Genomic DNA, 20,220 nt, shown 5'->3' on the forward strand with positions numbered 1-20,220 from the left:
CCAGCTGACTTCCTGCCCTTTGGGCAGGGGGCTGGACTCGATGATCTCCCGAGGTCCCTTCCAGCCCTGATGTCTATGAAATCTATTAGAGGGTAAAAAGAACAAGGAATGGGACAATGAGCAGGAAACCCTAGGGTTCAAGAAGGAATTCAAGGAGTCAATTTGATACCTGAAACTGGGAATTTAAATGGGCTCTTGATTGAGGGAAAGGACCACACAGCAGGGAAACGGCAGTGATGGTCAAAGGGGTGCGGGGAACCCAGGACGACGTCTACAGCTCGAAGAAGGGCAGTGACAGAAGTGGAGGACTTGTTCTTTGCAAGCTTTCGGGTACAAATACCCTTCATCAGGTTGAGGAAGCGTCTTCAGGTGGTCTGTGCTCTTCTGGATGGAGCAGTAAAGCAGCTAGAGGCCAGGACGTGTGCAAGAAAGCCAGTCAATTAAAATACGTACTGGCGTCTGGCTGCTTTACTACCCCATCCAGGAAGAGCAAAGATGATCTGCAGACGCTGCCGCAGCCTGACAAAGGGTATCGGTACCCGAAAGCTTGCAAAGAAGACTTTTTCCAGCTATTTGAGTTGGTCTGATAAAAGATACCGGATTTAAGCTTGTCTGCCTATGTCCTTAGACCAACACGGCTACAACCTACACCCCTGGGAAATGAGGAAAGGGCTACGACCCACACCCCTCTCTCCTTTATAACATTTGGATTTATGTTGTATCGTTTCCTAAAGTCCCCAAACACACTTAGAGCAGATTTTTCTGCTGCCCCTTTGCCCACCCCTGCTGAAACTCAGTGCTCCCAGATGTCCAGCACAACAGCCGGGAGCTCCCTTCACGCCGCGGCTGTGCGAGAGGACGCCGAAGGCAGAGCTCCCCGCTCCTGAGCGCCCAGGGGAAGGCAGAAGGCGATGCATCTTTGGAAAGCAGCTGGGGTTAGTGGTTTTATTTTTGTTCTCCCTCCGTGTTTGGAGACTTACGTGGAGCTTGTCTGTGGTTGCTCAAATGCTTCCTTAGGAATTTTCAGCCCCGGGTTTCTCTTCTTGCCTGTGAAACAAGAGAGAGGCAATAGCAGAGCCAGAAACTTTCATTTTTTATGTTTTTTTTTTTTTCCCCTCACTCCCTCTGCACTTACACGTTGCAAAATGAAGCTCATCTACAGTGGCTGACCTTATTTCCCTGAAATGCCAGCCCAGTCTGGTGATGCAGATTCAGGGCCCAGAGTTCAAAACATAAAGTTCCTTTGTCTGGTGAGCCGCATGGAAAGCCTACGGTCCTGGCACTCGGTGCAGGCAGCAGCTCGTGCCACGAAGCCTACGGGAGAGCGCTGTGTCCCTTTGCACGAGTACGGCACGCTGCCTAAACTGATTTTGAACGCACAGGACCAGGTTTTGTTCTGGCTTGGGGAACATCCACCGCGCTCCACGTACTTAGGAAAACCCAGCACAGCGGGAGCAAAATTCAGCTCGAGTGGCTATTTGCTTCGGTTCGCATCTGCAGGCCACGCTTTCCTCCTTATACCGCGTTAACCTGAACTGGATTAGAAACAAGCTCTCAATCGGGTCAAACGTTCCTCGAGCTCAGGTATAAATAGGGGTCCTAGCCAGAAGGCGAAGAGCCAGGTGCAACAGGGCAATGCAAGCAGCTCGTTCGCAGCGATACGTCTCCCGTTACACGGTGCTCTGCATTCGGGGTAAAATGATGCGAGAACATAAAGCACGTCAGCAAAATCCCAAGGCACGCATCCAGAGGCTGTTTTGGTGAGTTAGGAAATACCTGCCCCCCCAAAAAAGGCACAAACACCTCATTTCGACTTGACCATTTGAACCTAACAATTTGCAGCAATTACCGTTTTTCTGGAAGCAGCCGTTTCTGTCCCCGTTCCCGGCAAGCTTTCCCGTGGGCATGGCAGGGTTTGTTTTTCTGACACCCTTTGCTGTCACGCTCGAGCCTAGACGCGGCCGGGAAACGCAGAGCTCTAGAGGGCGCTGGGTTAAAATGCAAACTGAACGTGAACTGACCTGAACTGAACATGATCCTGCTGAAGTAATTAGTCAACTTTAATTGCAGCTCTTTCTCTTGCCTGTTTCAAAAGACAAGATCGAGCTTGCTCGGTTTGGCAAAAGGCTATTCCAGCCTGGAACAGGCTGTGACAATACAGCAGACACCCCAGGGGAAAAGCACTTACTGGAAATGACGGGATTGCACGTGCTTTTTTTTGTATTATTAGAAAACCAGACAGAGCCATAACGTGCATATGAAGAAAGCATGCTCTCCGCTGCAAGGAGGCATGCTGTGCTCCATAAGGAAGCACGAAAATGTATAGAGACAAGGAGCTGGTATATTTACGGGATCTGAGGTCACCTGGCCATTGTATTTTGGGTCATTTTGTCAATGATATCACAAAAGCCCCAGCTGAAATCGAGATGATAACTTGGTGACAGGAGCAGATATATTTTGGGGTGCAATCTTCTTCTTTATAAAAAAAATGCAAACAGACTCCAGTTTTGATACAGTATGAGCAGGAGAGAGCCTCCCCACTTAGAAATCCATGCACGCACCCCCCCGGCAAACCCTATGCCCAAGAAACTTGGCCTGCATCTCAGGGTCATGCTTACAGTTCCTCCTCCTGGCTTTCTGCCTCCCACACACACGGCCTGCAACATGCACCCAAGCCCCTGGTACCTGGGCTAAACCTCAGGCCCGCTGCTGAGAGTCATAATAATGCCTCAGCGGTAGCATCCCTCTCCATGCACAGCTGTTTTTACTGTGGTCCCTTCTTCTGCTGAGCCTGGCAGGTATTAACATCTATCAGCACCACCATATTAAGAAGCAATCCCTGTCTCAATCTAGATCTAAACAGACAAGACAAATGGGTGTGAGAAAGAAGGAATCACTTGCCCCCATTTCACAGCTGGGAAACTGAGGCACAGAGAGACTAAGTGACTTGCTCAAGGAACTGGAGCCAGCATTCGCATCTGACCCATAACCCTGCATGTCCTCTCTTGGTGTGCCAGCCTGTCTTCATTTTGACACCCCTACCCACTAAAGCTCTTACGAAAGGCCCAGAAAACCAAAAAAAAACCAATAAAAAAAATAAAAAGAAAACACAAAACAGCTGCAGATTTTTCCCAGTTTTGTTGTTTTTCCTATATCCATTCCCCTGCACAAGCCATGCGGTGCATGCCACCATCTCAGGCCATTCCTGGCAGGTGGCGAGTGAGCGAGTGGAAATCCACCCGATTTGAACATGAAGCAGAGCAGACCGTGAAGAATTTAATTTCATCGGGGTTCATAAGCAGGATCAGCGGCAGAAGACGGTGGCAAAATACCAAAGGCGAATCAGTATGAAAAGCCTGCCTGCCTTCTGCCAGTCCGCACATGGGGAGTTTATTTTCCTTTCCTTTTCTTAAGCAAAATACAATATTTTGAAACTCTGACATTTTTTAAGCGCAGTCTGTTCGCGAACTCAAGCTGCCAAATCACAGACCTCACTTAAGATTTTAAAAAAAACCCAGAAATCCAGTGTGAATGACAAAAAGACATGGATTTCATGACACCACGAGGAAGGGAATAAACTCAGGGGGATTCACGCCAGCAGCATCAACGTATTTCCCACTGGACTGATATGTGAAATGGGAACGAGCGCTACATCGGGTTCATCTCGTGGTTATTCAATGCAAGTCATCAGACCATTTCATGCCTCGCGGGTGGACAAGAGAAAGCTTCTGCACTCCTCTTGTTACAACATGCCACAAGCTCGTCTCTCCAACCTTTCTGGGGATCAACAGGGTATCCTAAAAGCAGCCGTTGAAGCAAAGGGTATTTGGTCCTCAAGTGTTGCGTGGCAATGTTTGAAGTGCTACCAAATGCACTTTTTGATCTGGCCCGGGGCAGAGGCAGTGGGGAGGGGAGAAGGGATGGCAGCGAGATCCCCAACAGCAGGTTTAACACAACGCTGCTGGGATTCAATGCATGGCTTCCTATGTTATGCTGTTCCTATTCTCCTCTATTCCTATGTTATGTTCCTAGTCTCCCTCTGTTATAACAGCCCTAACAGACCTCAATCAAGATTGTGCACTGTACAGCCAGAGACGGTCCCCATCAAACAGCCTGCAATCTCAGCAAAGCAAAAGAGGGGAACCGGAAAGGAGAAGGGATCTGTCCAAGGGATGAACAGGTGCTGCAAACGAAAAGCAGCGCTTATTCCCTTATTTTCAAGTCCATTAGGACCAGATTCCAAACAAAGACCCTGTTGGCTACCAGTTTAAATTTGCCCCTGATCACTAATCACCAACAGTCGTCTTCATCAGTCCAATGCCTCTCGGGCAGATGCCCGGGCATTCGCTGGCGGCTTTCAGCAGAGGGGCTCTGCAAGGACCGACAGCCTCGGAGGTGGTACGGGGCAGTGACTGGCATCCAGGCTCACGAGCTGTGAGCCTGGGATTATCTGCTTCCTTTGTGAGCGTAGCAGCGAGGAGAGTCCTGGTTACACACACCGCCTGAGCAAGGAGGCCCCGCACTTTTTCCAGGTTCGATGCCCTGTGACCACAGCGGTGGATCTCCGCTATAGTGTACATACCCAGCACTACATCATGTAGGGATCCACAACCCTCTCATCACAGTCTGAAAGGATGGTAAATTGTACAAGAGATAAAGAGAAGGAAAACATTTGGCCTTCATGCAATTTTAAAACTGAAATAAAGTTCAATGCAGTCTTGTGCATGCAAAAGCAAAAACGAATGGGGAGGGAGATTCAAGCATTTCTGTGAACCAGCACTTAATGGGACAGTAGCAGCTAGATGCTGCAGCTGTGCTACTGTGCTGGGGATTTGTACCAGCACAGGACAGATAGCACCTAAGCCTCCGAAGCTTGCAACCTTTGTTAACAAGAAAAGACAATCAGCTAGCCAAATGCTGTGAGATTTAAAAATAAATAACCAGTCAAATCTGTACTGGCACTGTGTTATCATCTGGGCTCGTTTGAAGCTCTTCTCTGCACTCAGAAAAAAAATGGAGTCTCGCATAATCACTTGACTCCAGAAGCTGGAGCCTCGAGGACAACACTGATAACAGGACGATGAAATAGTACTGGTTATCCCAAACACAGGGAAAAGCAGAACTAAGGTTATGATTCAGCAAAGTATCTCAGGTCACCTTTGATTTTAAGCATGCGCATAAGTTCATCCTTATCCCCTTCCTTCTCCCCAACCTCCCCCCCCCCCAACAAAAACCCCCCCAAAAACTTAAGCATATTTTCTTTTCCTCCAAAGAAGAGGGTTGAGAAATTCAGAAAGCCACATAAAAGGACAATCCAAAATGCTACAGTTTTTCGGGCAGTGTAACGCTGTCATGCTTTTGTTAACCTCGGGAACACTGAACAAATGAAGATGAAGAAGTCCATACTGCAAGTGAAGCAGTCTGATTATGGGAGAAGGCAAAATATATTGTGGCAAAGAACACATCAAATATTTCCCTCCGAAGGCCTTAAACCCAAGTCCTAGGGGGACGAGAGAAGAATTTATTTTATTCAATACTGATGCTCCCAGAATTCAGCAATAGGTTACAAGTGGATATTTATGTTCCCAGGTCTTAGATTAGATGAACAGGAAACCTCAGTATTTATAACAAATGTGAAAGTTGCAGGCAAAAAACAACCACAATATACTCGAGAATAAGGCCAATTGAGAAAACAGAGGAGTTTATTCCTCGCATGCTTTGTGACCGAAAAGGAACTGTTTGCTCCCGAAGAACAGGCCCGTCTCCCTGTCTGCAGGCTTTTCTACGCAGTGGAAAGCGTTCTTTCGCTCTAATCCAAAGTAAATGGTTTCTTGCCTGCAAAAGGCTCCCATTTCGTTCAGAGATGTGCAACCAAGTCTATCATTGCCACAACATATTATTAAAGCCAAACTCAAGCGGCGTGTGCAACCATGCTCTTGCAGATCAAACTGTTCAGCAAAAAGATCACATTTTGCAAGAGGAGGAAATGGTTTTTCATCCCCTTTCCTCCCTTTATCGGGAACTGAGAGGGTCATTGAAGACCTAGGAGTGAAAAGGCTTCGGTTCTCCTCCTTGCTCTCCAAATCTGCCCTACCCCTTGTACCAAGGGGGGAAACTAAGGAGATGCGACCCACTACAGATCACAGAGTGAACTGGCGGCAGACTTAAGAAAAGAACCGTAATGATTGGGATCATGGCCCCACTGTGCTAGGTGCTGTACGAACACTTAGGAAAACGTACCTCAAGGAGATGACACGCGTTTAAAATACACAGCTAGACAAAGAGTAGGAGGAAATGGGGAGGTGTAAAGACACAGCCGATAGCTGAGAATACAATCAGGTCTTCAGCCTCCTACTGCTGTGCGCTGCATGCCCCTGAGGACGTCATCGTGTCAAAGGAAGTGTCTCTATTGATGGGACATAAGCGCATGCTTTCGTGACATGGGGGCAATCAGACCTGCCCTCAAAGAGGATATGAACTGTGGGCACTGTGTGGGACCTGGTGCACTGGAATCCCTCCACTGAGCTAAGACGCAAATGCAAGCAACCTGGAAAGGTGGGTGACTGCTGGTTTATATACCATACCATACCAGAGACCTACTCCAAAAAAAAAGAAGAAGAGACCAAGGGCATTTTAGCAATCACCTGACATTTCTCCACTACCCAATTTCATCCACAAACGCTTCCTAAGCCAGACAGATCTTGGGTTATTTCTGGGATCTGCAAGGATCATAGCTCCGCAACTCTCATAGGATTTGTTTCTTTGATACCGTCATCATCATGCAACAGCATTCACACCTCGCGGTCCTTCATGATGCCTTACACCGGCCAAGCTCCCACTTAAAAGAGGCATTAGCATTTTTTTTCCAAGTTTATTTGCAAAAATTCATACCAAGTCGGAGCTGTCTTTGGAATTATCCTCCTTAATCAAACCTAAAGGAACCAAAAAATGAAAGCCCTTTGGAAAAAAAAAAACTAACCTAGACTTCCACCTCTACTTCATCTGTGGTTGTTCACTCTGGACTAGCAGGTGAGCCGGCAGAGGGTTGAAATGCACCAAAACTTTGTCCCCAAGTACTTGGTGGGTTAAGATGCTGGTGTCTTTGCATGGCCGACTGCACGAGCTGGCAGAGAAGAGCCAGGGCTGCACGCTGAAGCACAGCTGGAAAGAAACATCTGGCTTCTAACGGACGGACCACACATTGTTCCAGTTTTACATCCTCATGCAGTCATCTCGCAAAGCAGCTTATAATGGCTAGCATTCAGATTTGGGACGATCCAAGAGGCAATAAGCACTATCACAGAGTACGTTACAGATCAATGTAGAGGATTATTATTATTATTGTTATTATTTCTATTTCTGAAATTATTATTTCAGCCACTACTCCTACTGTTCACGGACACTGAATTCAAGGAGCAGCTCATCAGCCTCCTGCTAATTATCAGGGTGAAAAGCATCTCATCCAGGCCTCTCCACCGGGAATCCCACGACCGAGGACACTCCAGCCAAGTCTAAGAGGAGCGGAGCGGCAGGTTGCATTCCTGGGATCCCTTTCTTCAAACATTTGCCACCTCTAGACTAAACAACAGCCCCCAAGTAAAGATTCCTCCTGCTTCCCTGCCAGCTCCATGTACCGAAAGATTAAAAAATACTTAGGTAGCAGACTATATTTTAACACTAGCCTCTTGTGGCTCTCTGAGGCAGGAGCCTCGCTTCATGCCCAAAAGGATGGACTTGCTCTTCCACAGGGATTTTTACAAGCTGGCCCGGTTTCAGCTCAAACGCAAATCAAGCCCCTAATTGAGAAGAGCAAACAGAAAAGGTGAATTCATTAAGCCAGTAGGGATTCATCTCCCGAAGCTGCCACTTCCCACAGATACGGCCCCTTGATTCCTTCAGGACCCCAACGGACCATGTTTCTGGCTGTGGTCTGCATTGTGCAGGAGGCCAGAACAAGCTCTTTGCATTTCCACTGAGCTATGACAATTGGCACAAGTGAAGCATTTAGCCCAGTGGCATCAGGAACACTCACTTTAAACCACCACTCGCCTCTAGGCTCTTTAACGATGGGGACCGTGGGGATTTTGTGTTTCGATAGTGCCATCTTTGCAGTTGCTTAAATAACGGCAACAACGTCAGGATGCAACATGGCCCCATAGCTAGAACAGAGCAGGAGGAAAAGCATTCTCATTTCTCCGTATGATTTCAGCCTGGGGGTGTGCATTTTAAGGCCTGCCACAGAAAAGGGAAGTGAAAGCGCTGGCATTTGACTGAGCAAACGTGGGGAAAATAATGGACAAAACTCTCTGAGTTTCCGAGACCCTTCGAAGTGCTTTCGAATGCCAGCACTTTCAAAATCCAATTAAAGCTTCCATCAAAGTATAGGTGAAGAGATGAAGTGAAAGTTTTATTTTATTTGTGTCCCCACAATGCAATTAAGGAGCTCTCTCCTTAGCCTCAGTGAGAAATAAAGGCAGCCAAGTGCCAGTACCTGTCTGCTCCTTTATTAGAGTCGGAATGAAAAAGCATTTCTATTGCTCGTGGCAGGCCAAAGGGTGCATTACCAAAGCCCCAAACAGGGTAGAGCTGTGATGCTCAATAACAATATCAGAAGCTTTTTGCAGCCACCCACTTCTGCTCACAGGAGCCCAGAGTCCTCCACGGCCGGGAGAGCTGCAACCCACTCCGCCCTAATGGCTCGTTTCCTAATTCGACCCAGGAGTCGACCAAATGTCATGCTGTAGATGGGTCAGGGCTGCATCAAATATGGACCCCCTTTTAAATCAGCGCTCAGGGCTGGTGCCTGCTCACACACCCCTAGCTGCATTACTGAAGATGCTTTACACAACACACACTTGATTTTCTTTGCATACAGGAAGAAACTATCCCAGCCAAGGAGCATCACTCCCACTGCAAGCGTGTCCATACTAGAGGATACATACTACTTCACGAGTACAATTAGACCATCGCGGCCAACGTGGCAGTGGGAGGAAAGCCCCTAGGATGGCAGCAGACCTGCAGCACAGTGTCGTGCAAACAGCAACCCACTTCCCTGGACATAAGCCAAGCAACGCAACCCAAAGGGCGTACGGAAGAAATGCCGGAGGCAGGTCAGATGGGAGCAGCTGGATATTATGGTGAGGAGTGTGGTACAGGACCCATATACATTAAAAGAGACTGCTTCAAAGGGGGCAGTGAAGGGGTTTCTTGCACATCCTTTATCTGTGCATTCGCTCGTGCTTGTTTGCAAGGACTCCTTGGAAACGGTCTCCCTAACAACTCACTGCAGCGCTGCTCACTAGAGAGAGGGAGGGACTGCTGCTCCGGGGCTACCGAAGCACTGCCTGGAAATGCTGAGCATCTCCATCCAACGTGGCTACCCCAGCACAGGCTGGCTCGTCCTCGACGGGCCAGCCCGCACCTCTGCATCACGCTCCTAAGCATCGCGTCCTGGCAGAGAACCACAGCGCTGCGTGACGCACGTGAACCGATCCCCTTTGGGGGGTTTTCTTACAGGGAACAACATTAAGACACTGGGGAGCGAAAGCAGGACGGGCAGGAATGGGATGGCTTTTGCTCTTCAAGGAGACGCCTGCATTTGCTCTGTTTCTAGCCTGTTGGTTGTACTCTTGCCGGTGCAACACCGCACGGAAGAGCGGCTGGGTCTAGCGAGCATCATTCTCTGTTGTGCCAGAGAAGAGGGAGAGGTCAGGCTTTTCCTCTGCTCACTCCTTAAAACAGTTCCTTGGCTGGCACAAGTCGGGGGCGATCCACCACCTGCCGCTGGCCCGAATGCATCCCTCTCTCTTGCACGCTGAACAGACAAAACTCCCCCCCGTTTCAAGGGATTTGCTCCACCCCTAAATCCGTGGGAGTTTATCACAGAGAAGAAGACACCCCCGTGGACTTGGGTGCTCACGGCCAAAGCGGGCAGAGGCAGCGCTCAACCTGCACGTCTTTCTGCGAGGCCACAGACACCCGAAGTCGGATCCTTGCACCGCTCCAATTCGGCACGCTCCTGATGGTAAGGGGCAAGAGCCGTGTCCTCTGGGCTGGGAAGCAGCTCTTCCAGTGACTACGTGCTGGTAGCCGCTGCCTGTTTGGCTATACCGTTCGTAGCTGCATTGTATAACCAAAGGTTATGTGAGTTTGCTGCTGCTGACTCCAGAGGTTGCAGTGCCAGAAGATCTAGCTGTGCAGACAGCTGCCCCTCAGGGGTTTAATTGTCACCAGCTTTTGCTGCTCCTATGACTCAGTCCTGCAACCTATAATAAACCCTGCTCCAGAGAGGCCCCACACCAAAATAGCAGGGGTGTTGCAAGGCATGACTGAGGTGCACCGAATGAACTGTGTGGGCAGGTCTGCTCTGATCCGGCCAGTTCGGTTTGCATCTCAGGGCTTGTCTCCATATTTTTTTTAAAGTTTGCCATAAGGCATGTGCAGCAGCTATCTGCAGGTAAAAGCACAAGACAGACAAAGCACGCCGATGGAAGTGAGAGGCAAACTCCCCGAGGTCAGCCCTAGGCACCGCTGCTGATTTCCACTGGTATCGGGCAGAGAATCCAGCCCTTTTTATACATCACTAGATTATTCAAAACCCGCCGACTTTAAGTCCTGAGATTTTTTTTTTCAAGGTTATTTGCAAAAACTCACAGCGAGTCAGGGCTGTCTTGGAATTATCCTCCTTAATCAAACCTAAAGGAACCAAAAAAACAAAAGCACTTTGGGGAAAAAAAGAATAAACAAGCCCTAGGATGGTGGGCAGGGAAAGTTTCGTGAAAGGTGTAACAGCCACAAGCGCTTAATTTAGGGATGTTGAGGCCAAGCCACAGAGGCCCAGTTACCGAACAGGAGAGGAAGGACAGTGCAGTGGTTCGGCTTCTGCATTCATCGCCTCTCTCTGCTAAGTATGCAGGTAAATGCAAGAGGCTGGGCATCTATATACCCATAAAAAAGTCTGAACAGTGGGTCCAGGCACCTAACGATGATGAGTTTTGTCAGGCTGCATAGGACAAGAATGTCAGGATTGTCCTCTCCTCTCTTTTCAACACTTCAGACGGCACGAATGCAAACGACAGTGCGTTTTGCCATCTATTCCTGTCAAGAGTTACGTTATCTAGTTGCCTCTTTTCTTACTCAGGCACGTGATTGCAGACTATTTGCTATTCCTTCCCGTTTTAACAGGATCAGCGTGAGCCTAAAACCTTGTTCTCATCTCTGTCATCAGGTGGCAGATACTTCCTGGAATATGAAAAGCATCAGGAAACTCCCGGCCTGCGTGTAAAAATGTCGCTTGCTCCCATGGTCTACACATTGATGCTACTATCCGCAGAGGCCGCATCTACACGTGATGCTACTGTGCAGTAACACTGCCGGGCGCTAACCGCGACACGACACTACTGCGCAGTAGTGTCAGAAAAAAACCGTGCGGGGACAGTACTGCACAGTAGCACCAGTTACTGCACAGTCATGTAGTTCTTGCTTTGGACTTACCTGGGCTTTTGCAAGTACTAAATAACTGCGCAGTAAAAACTGTGCACTCTGCCGCTCGTGTAGATGCAGCCAGAGAGAATAATTCAACCTACTCTCATTTATAGCAGCATGAGCTCGGAGCCACTCCGCGTACCTTAAAGAGGCTGTAGATATGCCCCAGTGTAACAGGGGGCAGAAAGGGGGTCTTGATACTATTAGGACTGACAACCACGTTTCCAAAGCACTTGCACACGCTCAGTTAAACTGAGGCACCACAAAGGTAACGGCAGAACTGTCCTCAGACTACATGCTGGCCCCCAAAAATTCTCAGGTATCTAACATGGATTTGGGGTAATCTCGGGGTAAATGTGTTGAGTGGCAGGGACATGCACAAACAGCACTTTGGCAAAGGAGGTCTGGAAAGCCTAGAAGTAATACGATGCTATGTGCAGTCACGTGCCACAGACAGGAGGATTTGCAAAGGACTCCAGTAAATGATGGTCTGTCCCACCAACAGGAGCAGCATGCAGAAATGTCACCTAGACACAGCCATGCATTGGCCTCAACAGACTCTATGTCCTCCAAAGTCCATTTCTAAGTCAATTTCCTGATTTTGGCAAATCTCAGGTCGCATTTCTCCATAAACCCAGCAGATCTGTTGCAATCTCACGTCCCAGATAATTGGGGGGGGACACTAGATACCTCTTATCTATAGGCTAAGTTTTATTTTGGTTCCACGTTCAAAAGCGGTAACAAGCAATGCAAAGAGCCTCAGCCTGTCAGTCTGCTAGATTTCGCCCCGGCTATTTACAAGAGCAAATATGAGCTGGAGCGTGCATGCACTTGAGATGGGAAATCCTCGGCTGGGCTGCTACGAGATGCAGATGGGAAAAGGGGAAGCTGAGATGGCTTTGGACGTTCCCACTGTCCCCCAGTTTAAACGTGACAGCTCTGGAGTGGTAAGTTAGCTAAATAGAAAGCTTCTACCCATCACAGGGAGGCTATGAAAAGGAGGACCAAGAGCAAACAACCTGACCAGCTTTCAGATGGTGCTTGATACATTTATAAAGGGGATTAGACGACACGGTTGCCTGCACCATCACCCGGGAGGTCCCTCCCAACCTCACATCAGGTGCGGCAACTCAGGGCTACTCTGAGTTTACCATAAGCTTGGAAAAGTTCCTTGCCTTATCCCCCTTAATAAAGTCTCGCCCATGATTTGAGCGATTGGCAATTTGTGTAACGCCCAGCCCTATACACAACACGCTCCCTTACCCCAGCGCTCCTCGTGGAGGCTCTGGGCTTGCACAGAATATCCCAGTGTTTGGAAATGGGGATTTGGGATAACCTTTACATGGTACCATCCTCCTTAGCGAGCATGAGCCCAACCAGGGTGAAGACCCTGGACCCAGCTTTGTTTCACCCTACATGGTGATTCCCCACCATCTCTTTGCATTCCCTACACTCAGGGTTTTCCAACACTACGGTGTTTTAATTGCAGGCCTATAGGCTTGATGGTGCCATCGATGCCACTTGGACCCAGTCTGTCTCTCCGAATGCATCTACACATCTCATTGCGCTCAAAAACAACACCGCGAACAAAAAGAGAAGCAACGCGAGGCTTCGCATGCTCATTTCAGCCACTAAATGAAGCAGCTGAAAGCAAGACATCTTGGCTGCAGCGAAGCCAGCGGGAGTTTTGCCAGCGGTTTCAACAGAGCCAGAATTTCCTCCTGCTCTTAATAGCAGCCAGCTTCATTTGATACACAGATCTCACATTGAGGTAATCCACTGAGGAAGCGCGGTCAGAGCCGGGCGAACCGGAGGGGTTTTGCTTCTGGAAGATTTGTGCAGACCTTTCCTCTGGCTTCAGTCCACGAGGACTTGTGAGCACGCATCACCCCGCGTTCCTGGTGGCAGGTGGATCACGCAAAGTAACGGCCAAGAAAATACTGATCTGTCTTCCAAATGCATCCCACGGATCTGCTACAGCTCTGAAGAAACAAGGAGCTCACCGATGATTTATTCACGTAACCCCCAAGCCTGGCCCAGGAGGTGCTGCTTGGCTGAACAGCCAGAGCGCACACGGCTCCGTCCACCCCAGAGGGGCAGAAGGAGCTTGGGGAAAGCAAGAGGAGGACACAGAGCCAAGGAAATCCAGGCAAATGGCTCAGACACAGAAAGGTGCTGGCGGCAAAGATGTGCCTGCTGCTCAGCTGTGCTGGTGCCAAGAGTGGGCTGGGATACGTGAACGGGAGACAGTTCCTGTGACAGGGAGGAAAGCCTGCCGCCTTTGTTCAGCCACTAGCCCACCCAGGTCCTCCTTTACCCGCTGCATTTAACACAAGGGGCTCTGACTCAGTTGTACTCCAGGTATTGCCACAGAGTAGGTGCACCTACATGTGCAATTAAGGCAAAGCAATGAAATCTGGTGCGGTATGAGCTGCAGTATACTGCGACCAGGTGCAGTGTCTACACATGAGCCCAGGACAGCAGCACTTTGAGCCAGAGCGGAGCAACCTCAGGCTGGCAGGAGGCTCAGGGGGTCACACCCAGGCTCCGGGCAGGCAGCCGAGGGGCTGGATGGGGCACGACAATGCTGAGCATGCAGAGCCATATGCCTAGGTGGCGGGCAGGAGTCTAACCCCCTGCTGCCTAGGCTGACCAGGTGCGATTTCCATGCCAGGTCAGTGTCTAAACGCACGTATCAGCGCAGTAAACGACCCCGCCATAAAATAGTACGGTCCCTAACAGTACTACCTTACAGCAGAGTTAGCTTACTGTGCCTTAATACCAGCACACACGTAGATGGTGTTGCAACCTAGTAGATGTACCCAGTAAGTGTTGCAATTATTCCAGTGTGAGTTTTGCATGCATGGAGCCTTCAAGATAGGGCCTGAGGTTATTTAATTGTACTAAGTGGTCTTATGCCACTTTAGGCATGCTGGTTAGAGTGGTTAGTGTCTCGCTGTGGCTCCAGAGGTGGGAGTTGGACCCCTGTCATTTCAGCTGTAAATGGGTCATTTGGGCTGTGGAATCAAAGGTGGCTGGTTGCGATGCTGACCACATCCCTCCTCTGTGTCCCCATGTCAAGGTTCAAGGCAGCTAATACTTCTGCTACTACAGTGATTCTCAGCTAGCGACCTCGAGATCCTTTCAAGGGTGCAGCAGGGTGCCACGCAACATTAGCACTGTTAGGTGTGCAAACACAATTCACAAGATAAACCCAGAGATTTCAACTAGGACTCCACCGTGTTAAATAACATTCTAACCTGTTGTGATCTGAATTCTCTGAAATAGAAAAACTGCCATATTATTTTTCTCTAGCCAGAAAATGAGTGAAAACTAAGAGCTGGCATCTTCCATGGGGTGCCTTGAGTTTAACAGGGGTGCCCCAAGTCTGAAAAGGTTGAGACCGGCATCACCTCTCAGCTGCATGGTGTGCACAGCCGCGCAAGTACCCGCATGCCGCGCTGCCAGGTGCGCCTGTACACACCACGCCACTTAGAGGGGACACTGATTGAAAACCGCTGCTCCGGTCAGCGGTATGTTGACCACAACGTGCAAAATCCTGAGATGCTCATGCCACATCTTTTGTCAGCTAACGGGAATACTGCACAGGCCCAGCCCAGGAAGATCAGCTCTACCTTTTTTTCAAAGTTGTTCTGTTCTCCACACTATCGTTTTTACTTATTAGCTTAATTTGCATGTGTTGGGGGCTCAGTAGGTCGTCCCAGCCTCTTAGCTCTGGTACAAGACGCTGTCTATGCCAACAACCTAAGCTCTTCCCTTTATGCACAAAGAAAAATGGCTTCTTCTCCACAAATTGTCAAAAGCCTTCAAATCCAGTTAATTTGTGCTTGCTCCGCATTATCCTCCAAGAGCCAAGTTTATCTCCGTGGTGTAAACTGACCTTCGCAAAGAGACACCAGCCATACGTTTGGTCCCAATCTCACAAGTGCAAAATGACACAGTGTTGGTTTTTTTTGGTCTGAAATGAGATGGTCTTTCCTGCTGTTCTCAGACAAATGCTCCAGTAGTTGTTAACCTACAGGGTAATCATATAATTGCAGGCTGTGTTCAGCTTGGTGGATGCCCCTTAGCTGGTGCAGATGAAGCACTACGCCTTTGTATGGCACCGCTGGGTACCTCAATGCTGGTGGGTGGACATTACCCTGGAAATCTCTGGTGTTGGAGTAGTTTTGCAATTCGAAGACAAGTCTTCCACGCTTGCCAAGCAAGCCTGTGATGAGCTGCTCCCTCCGATTTTTCACAGCAATGACAGGACTTGCTCCAGTCTATCACTTGACAAGCTAAAAGATGTCCTTGACCACAATAAGCACACAGGCTGTCATTCACCCAGACAAAGCTGCGCTTTACGCCCTGCTCGAGACGCGATCCGCTCGCCCTCGGGGCACCACTGACTTAATGCACAATGACAGATGGGAAGACTGAAGTGGCAAAGGGGGAAGGGGAGCTTCTTCTTTTCACATCTCTCCCAGTCTGCATTGATGCAGTGCTAATGATTTCTGGAAAAAACGCTGAGGAGTAGGAAAAAGAGTGATGGTTTCCTCCATTTTTATCTCCCTGCAGTCAGCTCCAGGCTCTTCCACCCATCTGCCCGGGGACCGTGACAAGTCACGTTCCCTTCCACTCTTCTGTCTGCCCCGCGCATTTCTACTGTAACCTATTCAGGCGGTCTGCCAGTAGCACGGAGGGCAAACCGGGCAACTGCCCGGGGCCCCACACTTTCTCTATTAAAAATAAAATTAATTACACTGAGTGTTTTTATTATCCATGCTGTGTTAAGATACTTTCATTGCAGTTTCACGGATAGGGCAAAGTGAAACTGAAATCGAAATCATCCGACCTGCTCATAGGTCATCACAATTAAGCCTCTAAGGGGCCCCAAATGACTCCCTTGCCCAGGACCCCAACATCCCTAAGGCCACCACTGAGTCTCCCCACTTTGCTCTCCCTCCAAGTGAACGTGCCGTATGTTCAACCTCTGTAGGGACTTTGTTCTCCTGGTAGTTTTACAATGGCGTCAAGAAGGACTGGGTGGTGAGGTGGTGCCTCCACGAGCCTTTCGGTGCCTGGGAGCTCCAGCCAACGAGGTTTCATACTTGACTCCTACTGGGTCTGCGATGTACATCACAGCCTCCGCTCGAGAGAGGTTCGGCACGCGGGTTTACCTAGATGTGCTGCAGCAAACCTGGGGAAACAGCAGAGACATCGTCCAGACACCTCCCGCATTCATGCAGCGCTGATCACTCGTTCTCAGGGGCACTAAACTCACCCACATCAACGTGAATGAAGAAATGTATGTATTGAAAAAAATACAGATCTATATATATGCACGCCTGTATTGTACACACGTGGTAGAACAGCAGTTTCACAAGGCCTTTCCGCAAGCCCTCTTAACCTCTCTTATTATCCCAGTTATCTCTAGAAATAACACCAATAAAAATCCCGTGACACGAGCGGCGGGGGAGTAGCACGGCAGAATCCCGTAACACATAAATCAGGCCGGTATTTTCCTTCTGCCAAGGCCCGTTCGCAACACTGCCTTCTCATCCCAGAAACTGTTTTCTTTGCCGCTTATCTCAAATTAGGAAATCCACAGGAATGCCAAGCTGTCGAATCGGCTCCTCAAGAGGCCGCCAGCCCCTTTTTGGAGGCATTCATTAGTAACCCTTCGTTTCGTGGCGGCTTTGTTTTCAAAACCTCATGGCCAAAACCTTAGTCATTCGCCAGAGTTAAAAAACAGAGGTAAGACCTCCGAACTTGCCCCTTAGTACTGTGCACTGAACACCCGGAGGGGAGGAAAGCCACCAGGATTATTTCATTTTTAATTATCCTTTCTTCCTCCCTCCCCTATTTTTAAAGATGCCTTGCTGGAGACTGCCCAGGTGTTACCAGAGACCAGTTCTGGTCTATTATGCTGATGACAAGTATTGTCACTGGACCATTAACCTCATTATCCCTGGTGGAAAAAAGCAATACTCTCAGAGCTATGCCCTATGTGAATGTATAGAGCTTTCCAAATGTTAATCAATTAAGCTTTGCATCATCCCTGCTCCAGAGAGAAAGGCTTATGGCCTTTTGAACACACAAGCTGGATAATTTAACCAGATTTGCAAACTTATGGCAGTTCTGGCATCCAAATGAGAGTGGAGACGGCGCTCGGTAGAGCAATGCTGATTTACACTATTTGATTTGCAAATCCGGCCCCAGGAGATCTAACTCTTATTTCTTGCCGTGGAAAACTGGCCGTGCTGTGCGTCCCCGTCTGCAGCAAGAGACCTCCATAGGATATAGCGATCTGTCCTTCTTCAGCAGGGCTGTTCGGCTTGAAGGCACCTGCATATTTCTTTCTGCAGGTAGATGCTCCCTTCATTTCTCCGGCAGGACGGGGTCTGTGGTTCCCGTCCCAAGAGCCTGGGGGTGGCATCACGTGGACGCTTTGCAGTCTCCTTCCTCCAGTCGCTCCTTCTCACTTCACACCTACAGCCACGCTAACCTACCAGACCGCTCCGAACACCACAGCTGACTTTCTTCTGGTGACAGCACACCACTACAAGTCTGTTTGATAGCCTGCTTTGGAAGACGTTTTCCAGAAGGCAGCAAACCCTAAAAGGAGGAAGTTTGGATTTGGCGTGAATTCGCACACCGTTCCTGTTGCAGCCCTGGCCAGAGCTTGGATTTGCTTCTGAGTTTTTATGGGCTTCCAGCACGGCTTAAAAAACATCTCTTCTTGCTCTTAACTCACTATACAGGCTTATGCGGTAACGGGGCTGCGCTGATGTCTAAGCCTTCTCAGCATTTCTCCATAGCTTACTCCACAGTAGTTGGCATGAAAACAGTCTGCTGAGTCCCAAAGGGGTGTCGGTTGTGTGTGTGCACGGTACATGCATGTGCAACATGCTTCCTCCTCCCTACCGGGAAGCCCTGGAGCCCTTTGTTCGAGGCCAAAGTCTTGTTTCAGTTCTCAGGCTCTTATGCGTATGCAGTGAAGTTTTGTTCGACTGAGGTCTGAAAAATGCCTCCCCCACACCTTTTCCCTTAAAAGCACCTTTGCCATGATGTGGGCCCGCTGGCACAAATTCAGGGGCAAATCTGCAATGGGTGTTAATTGCCACGGCTCCCTGGCAGTCGTCATCTGCTAAGGATCAGCCGCTTGGTATGCTGGGCATATTGTCAAAGCCAGAAAAATCCAGCCCCGGCTGCAACGGGGAAAATAACTGCACTAAGCAGCTCAAGCACAGATTCCAGTCTGAATTTTACTCCTGGGTCTCGCAGGGCTGCAGCACGCAAAGCCGTGCACGGACACGCGGGGACAGCCAGGACCAGAGCAACGATGCAGGGTGTCTTGGGGCAGGGGCTCCTAATGCTGTGGCTTGTTACCTCCCTCTCCGTTGCACACTCCCCCAGCCACGGCAGTAGCAACAAGGGATGTTCAAAAGCCAAAGGCTTTTTACTACTTTAGTGGCAGCACATCCAAGACGAGGAAATACAAACTGGAGTGGAAAATTGCAGCGACACAACAGGATGCTGCTGACTTCTTCGGCTTCCCATACTGTAAGGCCCTGTTCAGGAGCAGGTCCCTATCCAGGAAAGTGTCCATGCGCGCTCTTAAATCTCTACGTGACTTAAGACTGCAAGCGTTTCAGGCTTCTGAGTCAGGCCTTCAGCATGTACTCTCATCAGCTAAGCTGGGTGGTATTTCAACTCTCTTTATCCTCTGCAAAAGCACCAGACTTCTGCAAGAATATTACTGCGCCCATTACCTCCATGCACTGTACTCCTCTCCACTTCCAAGTCAGGTTTAAGCTATTAAAACTCTTCATTTCCAAAATGAAGCCTGACCTTAGGACTTCATTCAGCAATGTATTCCCTGTTCTTCAAAGCACTTAGACACTTTATATTAAGGGTGTACTTAAGTGATGGGTTGAACAGGGATAGACTTAAGCACATGCTTGCAGGCTCTGCTGCACTGTGGTCTCATTCCCTGTAACATCTGTGAAAAGCACCATTTACTTGCATAGTTCGCTCAGGCTATTATTCTGCAAACATCTATTTTTATACCCAGAAGCAGTTCCCCAGGAGTCAACATGACATCTCACCCGCATAGAAAGGGGGAGATCTCCCTGTAGAAGCAGGGGATAAAAACATGACAGCAGAGCACATCAAAGGTGTCATCTCCCTTTGAATTTCCAGTTCATACATGTAGTACATCCCACTTCAGTGCCACTTTAACTCTCCTCCCGTCATATTTATTTGCATACGGTGCATGTAACCCCCTTTCAGGATGATAAGAGGAAGTGGAATGGGCATTACATAGCAATCGGATCTAGTTTTATTTCTGTTACCACGGGCTCAAGTCAGACACAGGGGTCTCGTTTTACTGAGAACAGATTTAACTGGTTCAGCAGATTATAAACGTTGTGTTGGCAACTTATACTGCATTTGCAGCCATCTTTTACTGACAGCACACTCCAGAGAAACCCAGAATATTTACACTTGTTAAATACTATTCTGATTATGCTTAAGAGTACTTAAGAAAAATAGATGGTTTATACCCTAAATGTCATTAATGTTTATCCTTAGAATGCCAGGAACTTCGTATTCTGAATATTTTTTCCCCATAACAAACTTTTTATAATTAAACCTTTTTCCTTCTTGCACCGAGCAGAAGTTTCATTGCAAGCAAAAGTGCAGCACGCAAACCGCAGTGTATATGGCATT

At 48.8% G+C, this 20,220-nt stretch overlaps 1 protein-coding gene across 2 annotated transcripts in view; it reads right to left on the reverse strand.

Moving 5' to 3' along the window:
* MAP2K6 (mitogen-activated protein kinase kinase 6) overlaps window positions 1-20,220 on the reverse strand; it is a 63,305-nt gene that overhangs the window by 28,738 nt on the left and 14,347 nt on the right. For both annotated transcript variants that reach the window (XM_019542335.1, XM_019542336.1), the window contains exon 2: window positions 981-1,047. In XM_019542335.1, the coding sequence (XP_019397880.1) occupies window positions 981-1,047 (67 nt within the window). The remainder of the gene's footprint in view (window positions 1-980; window positions 1,048-20,220) is intronic.

Source organism: Crocodylus porosus, unplaced genomic scaffold (genome assembly GCF_001723895.1).
Source record: "Crocodylus porosus isolate Cpor-Errol unplaced genomic scaffold, CroPor_comp1, whole genome shotgun sequence".
Lineage (NCBI taxonomy): Eukaryota > Metazoa > Chordata > Crocodylia > Crocodylidae > Crocodylus > Crocodylus porosus.